The following is a 21,283-nucleotide window of genomic DNA, read 5'->3' as shown; positions in this document are numbered from 1 at the left end:
GGTACCTTTTATCATCAGTTGAAGGGTACTGCCACGGGACAGTCTGTGCACCTACATATGCCAAACTATTCCTAGGGTGGTAGGAAGAAAATTTTGTTTTTGTTGAACACCTGGCACATTACACAAAACACATACTATTTAAGGACAGTACATAGACGATGTGCTGATCCTCTGGGAAGGTGAAACACAAGCTTTTTTATGATTTGGTTTCTGCCCTAAACACTAACCATATTCCATGGCATGTACTCGGAAGCGGGAAAAAACTTCCAAATGCAGTGAAAATGGTGAAAAAAAAAAAATCATTTGCGGCGTATTCTTGTGGGCTTGGATATTACGTCTTTCACTGAGCGCCCCCAAATGACATGTCTACTTTATTCCTTGGGGTGGTACGATTAAGGGGATACCAAATTTGTATAGGTTTTATAATGTTTTCATACATTTACAAAAATTAAAACCTCCTGTACAAAATTTTTTATTTTTATTTTGCCAACTTCTGGCGCTAATAACTTTTACATACTTTGGTGTACGGAGCTAAATTTGCAAAATTTGATAATATTTTCAATGATATAATTTTTAGGACTGTACGACCTTTTGATCACTTTTTATATATATATTTTTTAAATATTTTTCAAAATGGCAAAAAAGTGCCATTTTCGACTTTGGGCGCTATTTTCCGTTACGGGTTAAGCGCATAGAAAAACCATTATATTTTGATAGATCGGACATTTTCGGATGCGTCGATACCTAATGTGTTATGATTTTTACTGTTTAGTTATATTTATGTCAGTTCTAGGGAAAGGGGGGTGATTTGAAATTTTAGGTTTTTTTATTATTTTTTTTTTTTAAACTTTTATTTTTCTTTTTACCATTTTTTTAGACTCCCTAGGGTACTTTAACCCTAGGTTGTCTGACCGATCCTATCATATACTGCCATACTGCAGTATGGCAGTATATGGGGATTTTTCTCCTCACTCATTACAATGTGCTATCAGCACATTGTAATGAAGGGGTTAAAACAAAATAGCCTCGGGTCTTTGTGACGTCATCTTACTGGCACAGTGCCAGCCTATGCAAGTGCATAGGCTGACACTGATAATACTCTGCAATACATGAGTATTGCAGAATATTATCATGAAGAAGCAATCAGAAGATTGCTTCTTCATGTCCCATGGTATAAAAGTGAAAAAGTAAAAAAAAAAATGTTATTCAATAAAAAAATAAAGTAATAAATCACTAAAAATGCCCAAAACCCCCAAAACATATAAAGAGACATATAACTAAAAAAAAAGTCTAAATCATAACACAAACCCCACATATATAGTATCACCGCGTCCGTAACAACCCGTAGAATAAAAGTAAATCATTATTGAACCCCCACGATAAACGCCGTAAAAAAAAACTGCTATAAACCTTCCAAAAATTATGATTTTTAGCTATTCAATCCCACAAAAAATGCTATAAAATGCGATCAAAAAACCATGTGTACTCCGACATGATACTGGTGCAAAGTACAACATGTCCCGCAAAAAACAAGCCATCAACCAGCTCCGTAGCCAGAAAAGTAACAAAGTTATGCCACTTGGAAGACGGCAATACATAAATGATAGATTTTTCCCCACATTAGGGTTTTGTTTGACAAATTTAGTAAAACGTAAGAAAATAAATTCAAGTCTGGTATCCCCGTAATCGTATCAACCCATAGAATAAAGATAACATGATTATTAGTCTATACGGTGAACACCAAAAAAAAAAAGAGTAAAAAATCCAGTACAGAATTGATGCTTTTCTACTCCTGCCCTCAAAAAAAAGTTCCTAAATTTTCAACAATAGGTGATACCAACCCCAAAATGGTAACAATGGAAAAAGCATCTCATCCCGCAAAAAAAATGGCATCACATGGCCCCAATAACGCAAAAGCGAAAATTTTATAGCCTTCAAAAGGGGCCAATGAGGAAACTCATAAAACAAGTCACAGCCACATGTGGGGGGTCTTTGTACTCAGGAGAAATTGCAGAACAAATTGTATGGTGGGTTTTCTCTTTTTATATTTTGGAAATGTGTAAATTTTAGTGCTAAATGAACGTATAAGGGAACAATTTGACCATTCTAAATTTCACCTCCATTTTGATTCAATTACTATGAAGATCTCAAGGGGTTAACAATCTTCGTAAAAGCGGTTTCTGATAGCTTGAGGGGTGCAGATTTGAAAATGGGTTGGTTATATACGGGGGTTTTGATGCTAAATATGTAAAATTTCATTCCAAACTGTATTTATCCCCAAAATAGTCAATTCTGAAAATCCGGAAAAGCGATATTCTTTTTGTAAGCCGCGTGACATCAAAATAAATTATCCAGACATATCAAAAATTATGAAAATGTAAAGTAGACAAATGGGAAATGTTATTCAGCAACTTATTTAGGTGGTAAATCTATCTGCCTGGAAACGCAATGATTTTGAATTTCGAAAATGGCAAATTTTTCAAAAAATTTATCATATTTTCTTTTTTTTTGTAAATAAACGCAAAACTTATCAGCCAAAATTTACCACTAAAATGAAGTACAACATGTGGGGAAAAAACAATCTCAGAATCGTTTTGATAAGTAACAGTGTTCAAAAGTTATAACCATATAAAGCGACGCAGGTCAGAATCCAAAAAAATCGGGCTGAGCCTTAACCTGCAAAATGGCTGCGTCCTTAAGGGGTTAAAGCCGGGATCCGGCGCAGCTCACTTGCAGCCTCACCACTCTCCTACCTACTACTGCAGACATTGTAAGTATCATCCACTATACCTCATTATGCTAGTTCCCATTACTTCCTCTGCATTCCTATTCTCTTACATCGCATAGTACCCTCTGTATTCTTCTACATGCTACATTGGGATTTTTTCTATGATATTTCCAGCAGGTTCTTGGTTATATACTTTACATCATTATGTCAGTGTATACCTTTCATATAATCTGATCTTCTATATTAGCTCTTATCTTCTACCATCTTAACCTATGGCAATCAGTTTTTTTAGATACTTTGTAAATACTGTATATATTACTATTGTTCACTTTATAGGTGATTCAGCCCCAACCTAACCGATATCCTTCTATTTCAGGCCAGATCATACTTGACAAAGGTCGTGATGACCGAAACGTCGTATATTACCTCTGATCTGTATAGAATTATATAACTTTTGTTCAATTTCTACGGTGAAGGCTCCACTGTGTGAATTATACGTTGAAAACACTAAAAATAAAAAAAATTAAAGAAAACCAGTTTGGTGTGTGCCATGTTCTCTATGTGGATTATGGATGGACTGAGAATCCTACATTGAGCACCACCCATACATGGTGTGCGGTCACTACTGTTTCTACGTGCCAGTAATATGCCATCTCGGATTGGTAGGAGAAGAGGCATGATGACACAATGCTAAGTAATAAAGGCTCTGCAAGACATGCTCGGCCTCTTAATACAGCCCCAATACCCGAGGATGGCAATATGTGGTGAAACATGCTGGGGTGGCTGTAATAGTGTTTAAACTTTTAACAAAGCAGCATATGGTTGTAGATATGACCATTCTTGTTCCAGACTTTGGTCATAATGAGGAGGTAGTACAGTGAATGTATTAGAACTATATTGAGTTAGAGACCATAGCAACCCTGTTGTCCTGAGCTACCTTCTGGCTACAATAATAAAATTCATACATTGTTACACCGTGTAACGAATGCCATGGAGGAGACAAGACAAATGCTCCCTATTTACAACTAAGAAAATTTACGAATAAATATATATAAGTCGGAGACAGAAGAGGACCTACGGGTGACATCAGTAAGGCGAGTTTTGACTTTTTTTAGTTGACTTGAGTATAAGCAGAGTTAAGGTTTTTGATCACAAATTTTGTGCTGAAAAACTAGGCTTATATGCGAGTATATATGGTATATAAACAATTGTTATCCAAGAAAAAATAACTGATCCACTCCAGCTGTGTTTTTAATCCAGTGTTTCTGTTGTATACAGATTGTTGCTCTTTGTGGTTCATATATATTTTTTTTAAGATATAAAAATAAAAGGTATTTTTTAACCATTGACAAATGGGTTATATATATGCCAGTTAGCAATTTTGGTCTGTTAATAATAATAGACTTAATACAAGTTGTTTTACATAAGTTGAGATTAAGTTTTTCACCTAAAGTTCTAAGCCTTATAACATCCTAGAAAAATGAGAGGACACGTTGTCAGTGTATCATCATAAAACAGACATTCCAAATATGTTAGTTATCAAGTTATTTTAGTAGTTTGAAATGTTCTGCTTTCCAGGCAGAGAAAATGAAGATTTTTTAACACCTCGATATGATAAAGCGTTCAACGTTATAAACAATTATCGGGACACGTCAGATTATAAAAATAGAGTCTGGTAATTAAGCAGAAAACAAGCATTGGCATTAGGGGCCCCAATGCCACAGTCATATCCTCCGGAGCTATAAGCAAAGGGGTACATTACTTTGGCATGGGGGGACCTATAATGCTAGCATTTTTATGTAGTTGTATTGATTTAATATGGGTGGGTCTGCTTTAGTAGGTCAGAGTATGTAGGGTCTAAGGTGGTACTGTGAGAGGAGTGGGACCCAGCAGTAGATATCACTTACTGTCCTGTCTCTCAATTACTCCATCACCAGAAGACCATGGAGAAACATGTCCTTCCCACCTGCTCTGTACCATTACCACTCTGCGGTTGTTTAACCACTTTATGTATAATTAAGGAAACTTTATTGTACATTACTTGTTGGATCAGGACATTCGAATGGGTGCTGGGTCCGAGTATTCCTCTCGGAGTGGTAGGAGGATCAGGGAAAAAAGAGGAGACAAAAAGCGCAAAAAGACTCAAGTGTTTCTCCGATGGAACAGTGATACAATACTAGATGTTGACTCTCACCTGATGTTTGGAGGAGTCTGAGCGTGACGGTGACCAGTTATGCTGTTGGAGATGTTTGGGTGTTTTCGGGTATCCGGAAAGCTGACGGCCACGAGACTGTTGTGATGGTCCGTTCTCCCAGGAAGATGGACCAACAAGCAGATACGGGTAATACACGTGAAGTGGGGAATCTCGTTAGTCACAGCGCTGCATGTCCAGAAGCCACTCGCGAACTCACGGTAAGTAACTTTTTCTTTTTCTTAAAAACGTATTTATTGAATCACTACGCGTTTCGGTCCCGGTCTGGGACCTTCCTCAGGTGTAAAATACATCTACTTTTGGATGTGTTTGCATCCAGATATATATACAATAAGTGGTGGCTGACGTCAGAGTGACGTTTAGCGGAAAAGACATCGCGAACCAAAAGACACAATTTCTAAGATGAGTAAAAATAAAAAACATGGAAATACACATTAAGATACATAAAATCTATAAAGTTATATTGATTGATAAAATGTTTTAGAGTAGCGGTCTCGTGGTGATGAGGTGGCATGAGTTCGTGTGCTCGGTAATTTGTTTACAGTAACTAGGCAACTGTCATGTGTTGTTGGGCTCACGTGATTCCGTGTTTAAATGGCTCCATATCACTAATCATGAAAGTAATAGAAAAAAGAACGGGTCTAGTAGAAAAATTTACATCCCAAATAATAAAAACTGGTGAACATCTCGAATCCTATAGAGACATCCCTGAATACCACACACTAAATTCCAACATCCAACAGAGACTTGAGACATTAGAACAAGAACTAATAAGGAAAAAAATGCAAAAACTAAACAATAATAATCTACGAGAAAAAAGAAAACACTACAAAAACAACAACACAATTGACAAAACTGAACACTCAAGAATACAAACAAATACCCACCACACACAACAGAGAGAGGGCAACATAAACACAACATGTAAAAACGCAACAAGAAGCAACAAGAAGCAACACAACCCATTCCAAAAAAAACAGTAAACCTAATATACCCTATAAAAATACGCACTCCACTAGAATTTTCACCAATTCAAGATATCCAGTACAAGAACGAAATACCGCCCAATACATTCCAGAATTCACTACCAATTTAGACAAAGGTTCCACTCCAATGAGAACAATCAAAAAAATGCCAATACTCACAAATGAAAATACCCTAATGCCAGTACATGACCTTACGTTGAACAACACTCTTTTCACCATCCATGAAACATCCATACTAGATCAGAATCCCCACAAATTTCCATCCTTCAGTTCAGATATAGAAGAAATTGACCTTGAACCGATCCCGTCCCCTCTGTCAGATTCATGTGACTCAAATACTTCTTTTTTAGAATTGGGTCCTACCAGACCCATCACTCCGTTAAGGCAACTAATGGATCCAAGCAGTCCCATTCCAGTAAATATCACAACAAAGACCATTCAACCATCAAAGATCCCAACAACACAAACCAGCTTAATAAAATTCTTTGTACCCCTACAATCTCCACACCTCACACAGAACAATACCAAAAAAAGAAAAAACAGAGAGGCTGTAGAGGTGGCAGGAGAAAAAACAACAACAAAAAAGAGAAAAAACAAACACCATTAGTCACCAAAAATACAGATGAGGAACAAAAATCCATATGTAAAAACACAAATAAAAATAAAACTAAAAACAAAAACGACAACTCGTCCTCGATAAAAATTTTCAATCTACACGAAACTTAACGAAAGGTCTCAATTTTTGCCCTGAAAAAACAACGGACGATTTCGAACTATTTTTAGATTTAAATAATTTCGTTAGAAATTTATCTAGAAAACGCTTTTTTTCTTTGAAAAATCAAAATAAAAATCCCAACATCACAGAAATTACAGACCCTTTTGTTCATCAAAAAGTAAGAAAAAAATCCTCCTTCAATCGTGTCAACTCTAGGGGACACCATCTAGAAACCTTCTATTCAAATGGTTTCCAATGAGTTTAGATCTATAAAAACAAAACACCAAAAATAATCTCACCAACAAAGAAATAATAGCCCTAAAAAAAGTTGCAAACGGATGAACAAATAATCATCCGGGCAGCGGATAAAGGGGGAGGGATTATTATACAAGACAGAGATAAATACATCCAGGAAGCATTAAGAATCCTCACAGATAGAAAATACTATAAAAGACTACAAAAAATCCAACGATTGAATGGAAAAAGGAATATAATGAAATGATAAGAGAAGCATTTGAAAAAAATATATTAAATAAAGTAGAAAGAAATTTTCTTTTAATTGACCAACCGAATCTGGCCTTCTTTTATCACCTCCCTAAAATCCATAAGGATGAAACAAACCCTCCGGAACGACCCATAATATCGGGTATTGGCTGTCTCACCAGCCAACTGTCCCATTTTTTAGATTTATTTTTACAGCCACTAGTCAAACAGTTACCTTCTTATCTCAGGGATTCCACTCATTTAATTTAAGACTTGGAAAATTTAGAATGGAAGCAGGACTTCGTCTTCGTATCGGTAGATGTGACCTCGTTATATTCCAATATTTCTCACGAATTAGGTTTAAGGGCCACGGAACATCACCTCCGCAGTGACAAAACCATTCCAGAAGAACAAATAAATTTCATACTAAAAGGATTAGAATTTATCCTAACCCATAACTATTTTTCATTCCAACAAACGATCTTCCACCAGTTGCTGGGGACAGCCATGGGGACTCGAGTGGCGCCGAGTTATGCAAACTTGTTTATGGGCCACTTCGAGTCCCAAATGGTTTACAATACCCACTTCTGGGAAACACATATCGTCTACTATCGCCGGTTCATCGACGATATTTTTATAATTGTAAAAGTTACTATAAAAGAAGCACAAACATTTGTTGAAAACCTGAACAACAACAACTGGGGCATAAATTTTACGGCCAATATAGATCAAAGTAAAATGTTTTTTTTTAGACTTAGAGATAACCCATCAGTCGGAAAATTTTAAGAAAGTCGACAATAATGGGTATCTAGACTACAATAGTGCCCATTACAAAAAATGGCTTAATAATGTACCTTTTTGTCAGTTTTCTAGAGTGCGAAAGAATTGCACTCTCGACAAAGACTATAAATCACAAGCAGAAATCATAAAGAACAAATTCACTGAAAAACATTTCCCCAAAAAACTAATCAGAAAAGCATATCAGCAAAATTTGGAGAAAAAGAATAGATCCAAAACCAAACAAAAATCAAACGAAGAAACAAACACATTCATGTATAATTTCATCACCACCTTTGATAAAGGCCATACAGCTATCAGAAGTATCCTACATAAACACTGGCATATACTTTTACAAGACCCAGTATTAAAAAAAGAATTACCCTCGATACCCAAAATTACATTCCGCAAAGCCAGATCAATAAAAAATATTCTAGCACCGAGTAAAATTCAAACAACCAGAAAAGAAAGTGCAGTAAACAACACAGGCAAAACACCGGGCTCATTTAAAATGTTTCAAGAAGAAATGCCTCTGTTGCAACATAATAGAACACAAAAAATGTGTTTTTAAATCCACCAGCACAGGGGAAACATTTAACTGCAAACACCACATAACGTGTGACTCTACATTTGTGGTGTATCTGATCAATTGCAGTTGTGGCATGCAATACGTAGGACGAACTTCCCAGTCCCTCCGCATGAGTGTAAATGGACATCGATTCAAAACGAAAACAGGGTTCCTCCAACAAAGTCTCTCAAGACACCTGACCATATCACACAAAAAATGTTCCCATGACATCAAAATCATGGGCATCGAACAGATCCCAGAAAACATAACAAATAGACAGGAACAACTAAACAAACGCGAATCCTTCTGGATTTATAAACTTAAGAGCCTCCAGCCTGACGGCTTGAACGAAATAATAGAATTTGTTTGATAGCGTGAAGACTTTTATACATACCACACAATAGAGCAGTTTGATAATCACCCACTGCTATCAAGGGCTCAAAAAAGCCCGATACAGCCATTTAAACACGGAATCACGTGAGCCCAACAACACATGACAGTTGCCTAGTTACTGTAAACAAATTACCGAGCACACAAACTCATGCCACCTCATCACCACGAGACCGCTACTCTAAAACATTTTATCAATCAATATAACTTTATAGATTTTATGTATCTTAATGTGTATTTCCATGTTTTTTATTTTTACTCATCTTAGAAATTGTGTCTTTTGGTTCACCATGTCATTTCCGCTAAACGTCACTCTGACGTCAGCCACCACTTATTGTATATATATCTGGATGCAAACACATCCAAAAGTAGATGTATTTTACACCTGAGGAAGGTCCGAGACCGGGACCGAAACGCGTAGTGATTCAATAAATATGTTTTTAAGAAAAAGAAAAAGTTACTTACCGTGAGTTCGCGAGTGGCTTCTGGACATGCAGCGCCGTGACTAACGAGATTCCCCACTTCACGTGTATTACCTGGATCAGGACATTGTGTATCTTGTACCATGAAATATTGCTATTTACTGCATTATGAGAGAAATTTGTTGTAATCCTTCTAAACCCAGAGGAAGGGCGATCTTTCAGCCATAGGTTCCCTAGAGATTTAAGTATGTATTTTATCAATAAAATGTACTTCAACTCAGGCAATTAAACAAACCTTAAAAAACACATTTTATTTGAGACAAGCTTTCTGTACAGTAGATGCCATTTCACTGGGATATGTTCACATTTTTATGTAAAGTAAATTGCATTTACATATGCAAAACATATGAGATAAAAACAGACAAATTTGGCATAAAGATGAATAAAACATTTTACAATGTACTGTAGGAAGATTTTTTTGTAGGCAGTGATTTTAAGGTAAAAAACTTAAGCAAAATAAAGGAGTTGCATATTTTACAGTAAGTGAAAGGGCTGCCTCTTGCAGTACTGAGTTATAGAACTTGGATTTAGACTGTATTTGGACATGTGCGATCTGCATAAAGATCAATCATTGTCCTAGAAATCAAGACTCAATTGCAACATTTTGAATAGTTTCATTTAGTGTGTGTTGTTGGCCCTTTTAATGTATCATATGTAATACGATATATGAATGCTGAAACTATACATGAAGGCAGGCAAAAGAAAAATGCTAACGTTTAATGTAACCAAAAAAAGGACTAAAGTCTTTTGAAGGTTTACAGTGGAGCAGTTTGGCTGTAAGAGATGTATTTACAATAGAAGAAAATGTGAGACATTTAGCAAACAATTACTTAAAAAGCAACTCTAACAGACTCAACTAAATTCTAAAAAAAGAATATGGCAACTGTGGATGCCAGATAGTGGCTGCAGAAATTGCCACAAATTAAACGGAACTTGTCAGTAGATTTGGAGTCACTATGATGCTGCCATACCTTTATGCACAATATCGGTTTAATGGCTACGTTCAAGGGACTCAGGGGTAAAAAAAAATAAAGCATTGGGACCCTAAACCAAAGCGGCATAAAAACATTTAAACCTACTGACAAGCTCCCTTTAAGTTGGACATCCTATTTAAATAATAACTTTTGCTTTTACAACTTTTGCAGACTTTCCATGATCTCATCATTAAAAACAAATCACTCTTCTGTGGTCATACTCCCTTCCATTTATTCCTTACTTCCTACTTACTTCTTGCCACTGAAAGATGGGGAAGAAAACTGCATTATCAAACTACTTGCAGACATAGAGCTTTTATTACAAAAAAACCTGCAAAAATTATAACATCAATGGGACAAAAGAAATACTGTATATCTGTATATATAAAGTTTGCCTCATATTGTATGCCTTCCAATACGTAAGATGTAAAGATTTTTTGTAAATGACAGGTGCAGTATGTGCCAACAAAATGTCCAAGTGTGATGGAAAGCGTAAAACATCAATGTCACTACAAGTATATTAACAGTAGAAAGCCATTAAAACAAACCCATAAAAACCCACTATGAACAGGCCTTTTTTTCTTGTCTAGCATCTATGAAACTTTCAGGTTCCTTAAGTCAATGTTTTATTTAAGATATTTTGCCACATTCTGAAGATACAATCCATATTCCCACAAAAATCACCCACTTCCTACTCTTGGATCTGTTTAGTAAGATAGACATTGAAACAGTACTGCAGATCTGTAAGCCACTGTTCTTGAATTTCACAGCTCTTCATATTCTAAAAGGAAGGAAAAGAAAAATCAATGTCTGAATATACCATTTGCTGAAAAAAAAAAAATCACATTTTCCCTCAAGAATTTGCTAAATGCTTAATTACCTATGTAAATAACTTACAGAACTATTTCACTTATAATACAGGCAGCCTCTGATGTAAAGAAAACCTGTCAAATAAATTAACCCCCAAAAATAAATATATTTTCATAAACGCCATTAGAAAGGATTGCCCCTATACATGCCTGTAAATGTTAATAATTTGGCCCTAAAACTATGCAAATAACCCGAAATGAGTCATATTCAGCAGTCCAGCTAATTCATGAGTGTCAAGCACAGCCACACCTCCAGTGCTTGACCGACAGCCTGTATAATGATGTGATACTCCTGGAGCTGGCTGCCACACCCCCTGCAACCTGTGTGTATAAGAGATACAACTGCTGCAGGATGCAGCCATGTGTATGGGAGGACAGAGCATGTCATTATTTGTGCAACTGATGTCTGTGTCTCTCACATGTGTATAGCAGATAAAGCACAAACACTAGCAATTATTTACTGCACATTACACACAGACATGAGTGAGGGAGGAGAGGGGAGGGGTAACAGAAGTGTCATCACTTTCTCCATGGGCCAGCGCCGTTTACATTATAAATAAAAGATGATTTTACAATGATTAATGTATGAATTAACTAGAGAAAAGTAGTGGTGTCAGAAATGGTTACAGAGATCTCATGACAGGTGTTCTTTAAGGACACCAGACTTACAGATGACCCATAGTTACAGACAGAACTCTCCCCTCACTGTGATCTCATGTGAAGCTCTCTGGATGCATTACTTGAGTCCTTGGAGTCCTTGTTGCCATTGCATAAAATTTTGAAAATCCAATTGTCACAGGGACAAAAAAAATATATATATTTTCTGAGGTTACATAGAAAAGAAACTTAAGAGCAATACTAAAGAACCTATCTTGTACATAAGCAGGGGACCAACTGTACAGTGTCAATCATGTTTTTATAAAATGATGAACAGCTTCTAATAGGGTTATCGGACACAGGATACATTGTAAAAAAAAAATTTTCTCACTTTTTTCTAAATGGAATAGCAGTGCAGTGTTGAGTTTAAATGTGGATCGTGATTTCCACTTGTTTGAGTTCCACCTAAATGCAATCCGAACATTTAGAAGGGAAAGCAATGTAAAATGTCAACTTCTCCCCCTTACATGCAGGATGACCATATACACCTACTTTGTTTTCAGTGGGAAAGTGACTAGTTAGGTTAAATAGTTGTGAACAAAGCAGAGAAATTTACGCACTAAATATTTCATTACAGTCAGCAGTCATCAAAGCAGATGCCTGACATAGAGACTAAATAAGATGTAGGGTCTTCTCAAAGAACCATAACTATGCATGCAAAAAATCTAAATGCCCCGAACAGGTATGTTGAGGGCAGCTATGAGGTCTGCTGGCAAAGCTGTATGTATACTTATGCTAGAAGCCTCACAAACAAAATGGAGAAACTGGAACTGTTAATGTTGTTGGAGAGCAAGTATGATATAGTGGGCATCAGTGAAACATGGCTGGACAATAGCTGTGACTGGGCTGTTAATATAGATGGTTATAGTCATGATTGCTATAAATAAAAAGGGGTAGGGGTTTGTTTGTAAACGAAATCTTGCCACAAGCCTGTTCTGTGACAGGGCATCGGGGCAGAAAATGAAAACGTGAAATCCCTATGGGTGGAGATAAAGGGAGGAAAAAAAGAATAAAATATTACTAGGGGATTGCTATAAGGCTGCGTGGCTTTTAAGGCTACAAATACAATAAAGACAGCCGAGGAACCTCTGATAAGTCAAATGGATGTGGCTTTAAAGAATGCTTAAGTACCCTAGAGGGTCTAGAATAATATAAAAAAAAAAGGTAAAAGTTTAAAATCACCCTAACAGGGTTTGGTTGCTCATACTATAAACGAAAATTCTATTGTAATGCAGGAAATAGCAAATTTTTTTTTTTGGGTCAAATAATTTTTATTGAAACCCAAACAGTAGTTTTCCAATTTTTTCATATTTTAACAATGTAAACAGTAACAAACCCTAACCCCCACCCCTCCCTTTCCCTGCATGGCGAGCAGAAGGTCCATGTAGCTATGCAGAGCAAGCGTTCAAATATAGCTTGTATCCAGTGCTCATCTGGTTGGGCACATGAACCCCCAAAGAAAGTCCATCTAGAACACCCATAGGCCTTGCAGGCTTCCCAAATTACACATTAGGTTAAACAATAATATGCATAGGAAGAAAACAAACATTTGTGATATAGCATCATTTAGTGTTTGCCGGAGAGTCAGATCTCTATCCACATTATCTGCCATGGTCTAATAGAATGGTGGCGACGATTATCTTACAATACCTTAAATTATTCCATGCCTAGTGAGGGTTGGAGGAGTTAAGCCTGGGGCATTAAGCTAAAAAAATTTTAATAGAATTTCGCATTTGGCAGCCAAATTTATCCAGTTGTAATAGAAGATTGGCCCTTTAAATAAATTATGAAACTTGTGGAGGCCAAGTGTCCTTCCAATGAAGGGCAATACGTTTCTGGGCTATATGAAGCAGTTGCAGTACTGCCAATCTATGACCTTCAGAAAGCTACAACTAAGATACATAGCCTAAATACATACAAGAAGATTATGAGTAGTCACTGTGGAGCATGTCTGATCAATCAGATCAAGAATCTCTTGCCAATAGCGGCGTAATCTAGGGCAGTTCCACATCAGGTGGATTAGGTTGGCACTAGATCTGTCTTATCTGGGGCAACAATCGTCACCTCTATATCCCACCCTGAACAGCCTGACAGGGGTAAAATGGACTCTATGCAGCAGATACAAGTTGGACAGTCTCTGCGCCTCACTAACCAATACTCTGGGTGCGGACTCCAATACCTCCTGCCATTGATCCTCAGAAATAGTTCCAACATCCCCCTCCCATTTGGACTTTAATTCTATGGGGAACTTCTTAATACGGGCATCTTATAGATATGAATAGTTTACCGAAATTATAGTAAATAGCAATTTTGATAATGACAACTAAAAGCCTGCCATCTACCAGGCTATTGGATATCATTACACATGACAAGCTTACAAGACTGAGAATGTAGGCTGCCATGGCAGCAGATTGCCACCCTCAGATGACATCACATGTAACCATCCAAGATCCGCCATCCAAGATGGTGGCGCACATCGAAATCTATTAATGACCGTTTAGTAGGTTTACACAGTCAAATTTCAATATTTGCAGAAGATACTAAGCTGTGTAAAGTAACTAATACTGAGGCCGATAGTATAGGATTACAGAGGGATTTGTGGAATCTGGAGGAATGGGCAGATAAATGGTTGATGGGGTTTAATGTACATAAGTGTAAAGTTCTGCACTTGGGCCACTGAAACAGAAAGTACAATGATGTTCTAAACCAGCGGTTCTCAACCTGTGGGTCGCGACCCGGTGGGGGTCGAACAACCAAAACACAGGGAACGCGACTCCATTACGTTTTTGCCCTGATTCGTGGCAAAAACGGAATAAAACATGTGTGCAATGAGCACACATTTCTTGAGGACCTGTGGCTGCTGTATACAGGGGAAGCTCGATGACCTGTGATGATGTCATCATCACAGGACCATCCGGCTCCTCCTCCATACAGACTCCCGCGGAACAGGCTGCTCTGCTCACAGTGAGTAGAAACTACAACTGGGGGCAGGACAGGTTAGGGATGAAAACTGGGGGCAGGACGGGTTAGGGATGAAAACTGGGGGCAGGACGGGTTAGGGATGAAAACTGGGGGCAGGACGGGTTAGGGATGAAAACAGGGGGCAGTGTTGTAGCAGTTATATTCTTGTACATAGGGGACCAGAGGTCGCAGCAGTTATATTCTTGTACATAGGGGACCAGAGGTCACACTAACATTTTTCCAGAAGGGTAAAAATACTCCTCTCACCATTTTTGAGGAGTATTTTTACCCGAGGAGGAGTATGAAGATTCGGTAGCTCACAGCGCGCACGCCACCCCGCACTCACAGCGCGCACGCCACCCCGCGCTCTCACAGCGCGCACGCCACCCCGCGCGCTCACAGCGCGCACGCCACCCCGCGCGCTCACAGCGCGCACGCCACCCCACGCGCTCACAGCGCGCACGCCACCCCACGCGCTCACAGCGCGCACGCCACCCCACGCGCTCACAGCGCGCACGCCACCCCACGCGCTCACAGCGCGCACGCCACCCCACGCGCTCACAGCGCGCACGCCACCCCACGCGCTCACAGCGCGCACGCCACCCCACACACTCACTGCTGTATACAGGGGAAGCTCGATGACCTGTGATGATGTCATCATCACAGGACCATCCGGCTCCTCCTCCATACAGACTCCCGCGGAACAGGCTGCTCTGCTCACAGTGAGTAGAAACTACAACTGGGGGCAGGACGGGTTAGGGATGAAAACTGGGGGCAGGACGGGTTAGGGATGAAAACTGGGGGCAGGACGGGTTAGGGATGAAAACTGGGGGCAGGACGGGTTAGGGATGAAAACTGGGGGCAGGACGGGTTAGGGATGAAAACAGGGGGCAGTGTTGTAGCAGTTATATTCTTGTACATAGGGGACCAGAGGTCGCAGCAGTTATATTCTTGTACATAGGGGACCAGAGGTCACACTAACATTTTTCCAGAAGGGTAAAAATACTCCTCTCACCATTTTTGAGGAGTATTTTTACCCGAGGAGGAGTATGAAGATTTCGGTCTCTCACAGCGCGCACGCCACCCCACACTCTCACAGCGCGCACGCCACCCCACACTCTCACAGCGCGCACGCCACCCCACACTCTCACAGCGCGCACGCCACCCCACACTCTCACAGCGCGCACGCCACCCCACACTCTCACAGCGCGCACGCCACCCCACACTCTCACAGCGCGCACGCCACCCCACACTCTCACAGCGCGCACGCCACCCCACACTCTCACAGCGCGCACGCCACCCCACACTCTCACAGCGCGCACGCCACCCCACACTCTCACAGCGCGCACGCCACCCCACACTCTCACAGCGCGCACGCCACCCCACACTCTCACAGCGCGCACGCCACCCCACACTCTCACAGCGCGCACGCCACCCCACACTCTCACAGCGCGCACGCCACCCCACACTCACAGCGCGCACGCCACCCCACACTCACAGCGCGCACGCCACCCCACACTCTCACAGCGCGCACGCCACCCCACACTCTCACAGCGCGCACGCCACCCCACACTCTCACAGCGCGCACGCCACCCCACACTCTCACAGCGCGCACGCCACCCCACACTCTCACAGCGCGCACGCCACCCCACACTCTCACAGCGCGCACGCCACCCCACACTCTCACAGCGCGCACGCCACCCCACACTCTCACAGCGCGCACGCCACCCCACACTCTCACAGCGCGCACGCCACCCCACACTCTCACAGCGCGCACGCCACCCCACACTCTCACAGCGCGCACGCCACCCCACACTCTCACAGCGCGCACGCCACCCCACACTCTCACAGCGCGCACGCCACCCCACACTCTCACAGCGCGCACGCCACCCCACACTCTCACAGCGCGCACGCCACCCCACACTCTCACAGCGCGCACGCCACCCCACACTCTCACAGCGCGCACGCCACCCCACACTCTCACAGCGCGCACGCCACCCCACACTCTCACAGCGCGCACGCCACCCCACACTCTCACAGCGCGCACGCCACCCCACACTACACTACACTCACTACACTACACTCACACAGCACACACTCACCTGGCCTTAAGTCCCGTCGGGATCACGTAAATGCAGGCAGCTGCGGGCAGGTAGGGAGATGGAGCAGGACAGGGAGCAGCAGCCCCGCTGTCCACAGGTCTCCCGGGGCCTGCGCTCTCGCTCCGGAGCGCTGATGACACAGATCACTGTGTCACGTGTCCTGCTGAGCGGCCCAGCGCGCGCTGTGATCGCGCTACAGACACTTACCTCTTTTGCAGCGCGCGCCGGGCCGCTCAGCCTGCGCGCTACAGGGAATAATTGCCAAGCGTAACTTTATGCATGGCAATTATTTCGGGGGGTAATGGCGCCTCATCACTCGTCTATGACGCGTGGTGAGGCGTTAATGCGACCTCTGTAGGGGACAGTATTGTAGCAGTTATATTCCTGTACATAGGGGCAGTATTATAGTAGTTATATTCTTGTACATAGGGGGCAGTATTCTAGTAGTTATATTCTTGTACATAGGGGGCAGTATTATAGTAGTTATATTCTTGTACATAGGGAGCAGTATTGTAGCAGTTATATTCTTGTACATGGGGGGCAGTATTATAGTAGTTATATTCTTGTACATAGGGAGCAGTATTATAGTAGTTATATTCCTGTACATAGGGAGCAGTATTATAGTAGTTATATTCCTGTACATGGGGGGGCAGTATTATAGTAGTTATATTCTTGTACATAGGGAGCAGTATTATAGTAGTTATATTCCTGTACATGGGGGGGCAGTATTATAGTAGTTATATTCTTGTACATAGGGAGCAGTATTATAGTGGTTATATTCCTGTACATAGGGGGCAGTATTATAGTGGTTATATTCCTGTACATAGGGGGCAGTATTATAGTAGTTATATTCTTGTACATAGGGAGCAGTATTATAGTAGTTATATTCTTGTACATAGGGAGCAGTATTATAGTAGTTATATTCTTGTACATGGGGGGGCAGTATTATAGTAGTTATATTCTTGTACATAGGGGGCAGTATTATAGTAGTTATATTCTTGTACATAGGGGGCAGTATTATAGTAGTTATATTCTTGTACATAGGGGCAGTATTATAGTAGTTATATTCTTGTACATGGTTTGGGGTCACCGCAACATGAGGAACTGTCATAGCATTAGAAAAGTTGAGAACCACTGTTCTAAACAGTCAATTACTTGGTAAAACTGCAGCTGAAAGAGACTTGGGGGTATTGGTGGATGGTAAACTTAATTTTAGTGACCAGAGACAGGCAAATGCTGGTAAAGCAAATAAAATGATGGAATATATCAAGAGAGGAATAGATTCATGATAAGACATAGTTTTGCCGTTATGCTGGTCAGACCACATATGGAATATGGTGTACAGTTTTGGGCAGCAGTGTATAAAAAGGACATAGTAGAACTAGAACGGGTGCAGAGTAGAGTAACCAAGAATATTAGGGGAATGGGGGCCAAGACTACAAGAACAGACTACAAAATTTGGGGTTTAAAAAGTTTTTAAAAAGCCGGCTGAGGGGAGAACTCGTTACAATCTACAAATGCCTGAATGGGCAGTACAAACAGTCCCCAGGGTACGTACAAGATGGGGTTCCTTGGGTTTGTACTTAAGTTGAATTTGTATGCAAGTCAGAACTGTACATTTTAGAATTGTAGCTCCAGACAATTTTTTGTCCCAGTGACAATTAGATTTTCAAAATTTTTTGCTGTAATTGGACCAAGAATTATCAATAAAGCTTAATTACAGACACTTTACAGCTGGTCATTGCAGCCTGAAACTCAAGTAAAGGACCCAGAAAGGTTCACCAGAGGTCACAATGGGCAGAGGCGTACGCCTGTAACTAGGGGTCGTCTAAGTCAGTTGTCCTCAAGTAGGGGACTGCCTGTACATGGATCTCTCCTAGCCTAGATCCCACCTAGACGGGGATTCTTTACTGTGTACATGTACAAGAGAGGTCTGGATGCATTTCTGGAGAGAAAAATATGACGGGTTATGGGGAAAAAGCATTTGTTTAGTTCTTAAAGGTTAGACTTTATGGATTGTGTCTTTTACCAGCCTTCTATACTATGATAGTATGAGTAACATGACACTTATAGTTCCTCTGTGAATCTATGTCGGAGAAACTGGAGAGGATGACTGCGGGAAAATAGCAGCTGCTATGTTCTTTGCAATTATTGGACCATTATCTCGCTACTCTGTTTAAAGGTTTACATAAAATGTGTGTTGTGTTTATATCTCTGACTTATGTGTATATACTACACATACATGTGCATATACGGTTTGTGTGTCTAGTAAGTAGTGTCAAATACATTTACCCCATATACTCAAGTATAAGCCGACCCAGGTATAAAGCCAAGTCCCCTAATTTTACTGCAAAAAAAACTTGGGAAAAGTTAATGACTTAAATTACATCTACCACCAGGATGAAAGACTGTATGCAAATGAGCCTGAGGGGCTCCAGGCTCCATTACTATCTATTTAGCATGGAGCCACTCAGACTCATTTGCATAAGTCCTTAATACTGGTGGTATAAGCCTAAGTATCGCAGGTGTTATCCCGCCGATTGTTGCAGGCAAAGCGCATGGCGCTGCCATCTTGCAGAGGATCGTTGCTCCCCGTGACGTCATCGGGGAGGGGTGATCCGTTGCTATGACAACCCTGGGTCTTCTAAAGACCCAAGCCTGTCTTGTTTAAACCCATTCATTACAATGTGCTATTTGCACATTGTAATGAATGAGGAGGAAAATCCCCATATACTGCCATACTGTAGTATGGCAGTATATGGTAGGGTCAATCAGACAACCTAGGGTTAAAGTACCTTAGGGGGGTCTGAAAAATAGTAAAATTAAAAATAAAAATTCTAAACATTTTTATCACCCCCCTTTCCTAAGAAGTCATAAATATAAAACAGTAAAAATCATAAACACATTAGGTATCGCCACGTCCGAAAACGCCTGATCAATATATAATTACGGTTTGTCACAGCGTAACGGAAAATAGCACCCAAAGTTCAATATGGCACTTTTTTGCCATTTTGAAAAATATAAAAAAAAATGCAATAAAAAGTGATCAAAAGGTCGTACGGTCCTAAAAATGATAGCATTGAAAAGGTCCTCAAAAGTTGCAAAAAAATGACCCCACCCACAGCTCTCTACAACGAAGTATGAAAAAAAAAAAATTTGTACAGGAGGTTTGAATTTTTGTAAAATGTATGAAATCATAAAATCTAACCCCGTGATTGTACCGTAAAATCCAAGCCTACAAGAAAATGGCACAAACGCTGGTTTTTTCCACCATTTTCACTGCATTTGGATTTTTTTCCCGCTTCCCAGTAGGGAATATTAAATACCATCACTATGAAGTGCAATTTTTTACACAGAAAACAAGCCCATACACAGCTCTTTGCTGTAAAAATAAAAAAAGTTACACGTTTAAAGGCGAGGAGTGAAAAATGAAAATTAAAAAACAAAAAAGGGCCAGGTCGTTAAGGGGTTAAGGCAGAATATGGATTTGCTGTGGTAAATTGCTGTGGATTAGAGAATTCCAATGTGGCTAACCTATAGTCAATACCTCTGCAGTGCTCATATGGTGTAGTTGCACAGCACTTTGTAATGCATTGGCTGACAAAATACATGTGCTTGGTAAAATAACTATGACATGGTGATACCGCAATGACACTCTGGTGCAGGAGGCAGGAAAACCTCCTGCCGACGACACCCAGCCAATCAGATCGGTCCCACCCCGGCATTTGGATAAAAAAAAATTGAATTTGAACAAAGTGAATTTTAGCTCTTTCCTGCTCTCCAGTGGCACCATTTTGGTTTGGTATCGCTGGAGAGAGAAGCAGAGCATGGCATTACGGTCTTGCACCAAAACAGTATCTGCCTATCTGATGCCTCCTGCGTCCTGTGTATTCTTTTGTCATATGTTTTTCCCATTTCCTGTCTGTCCCCTTTGAACCCAAGCACACTTTTTCAGTGCACTGTGTTAGCGTTGTTCTGCACTGGACACACTTTTCAGTGTATCATGTGAATAGAGCTGCACAGTATCCTTAGTGGTAAATTGGGGCATCTTCCCATCAGGTCCCAGACTTTACGGGCCAACCTGGAATTAAATTTGATATGGGAGGGCTCAGAGTTGTGGACTATTACATTTAATTGTAGTCCAGACAAATCTCTATGCTGCACAACATATTGCCTAAAACCCCACTATTTTATTAACAACCCCACAGGTGAACCCCCTGTCACTAAAGCATGGTGATGAGCAGGATCCGATTTGAAGCCATCAATAAGGTTTTTGCATTCATCAAAACCACACAGTGCCCACCCAGAGATTACTCAAGTAATGATTGTTAAAGGTCAGACCCATACTAGACCAAGCATATACCCCCACAAAACATATG

General features: G+C 40.5%; 1 protein-coding gene across 3 annotated transcripts in view; it reads right to left on the bottom strand.

Annotated features, from left to right (window-relative positions):
* Window positions 1-9,566: 9,566 nt before the first annotated feature.
* The window catches only part of TEX10 (testis expressed 10), a 118,974-nt gene continuing 107,257 nt past the window's right edge, over window positions 9,567-21,283 (bottom strand). For all 3 annotated transcript variants that reach the window (XM_072153051.1, XM_072153049.1, XM_072153050.1), the window contains one exon: window positions 9,567-11,096. In XM_072153051.1, coding sequence (XP_072009152.1) covers window positions 11,007-11,096 — 90 coding nt within the window. In that variant the 3' untranslated portion in view covers window positions 9,567-11,006. The remainder of the gene's footprint in view (window positions 11,097-21,283) is intronic.

The sequence above is a fragment of the Engystomops pustulosus genome, chromosome 5 (assembly GCF_040894005.1).
Source record: "Engystomops pustulosus chromosome 5, aEngPut4.maternal, whole genome shotgun sequence".
Taxonomy (NCBI): domain Eukaryota; kingdom Metazoa; phylum Chordata; class Amphibia; order Anura; family Leptodactylidae; genus Engystomops; species Engystomops pustulosus.
The sequence above is the reverse complement of the archived record's forward strand: the minus strand, read 5'-3'. Positions and strand labels throughout refer to the sequence as shown.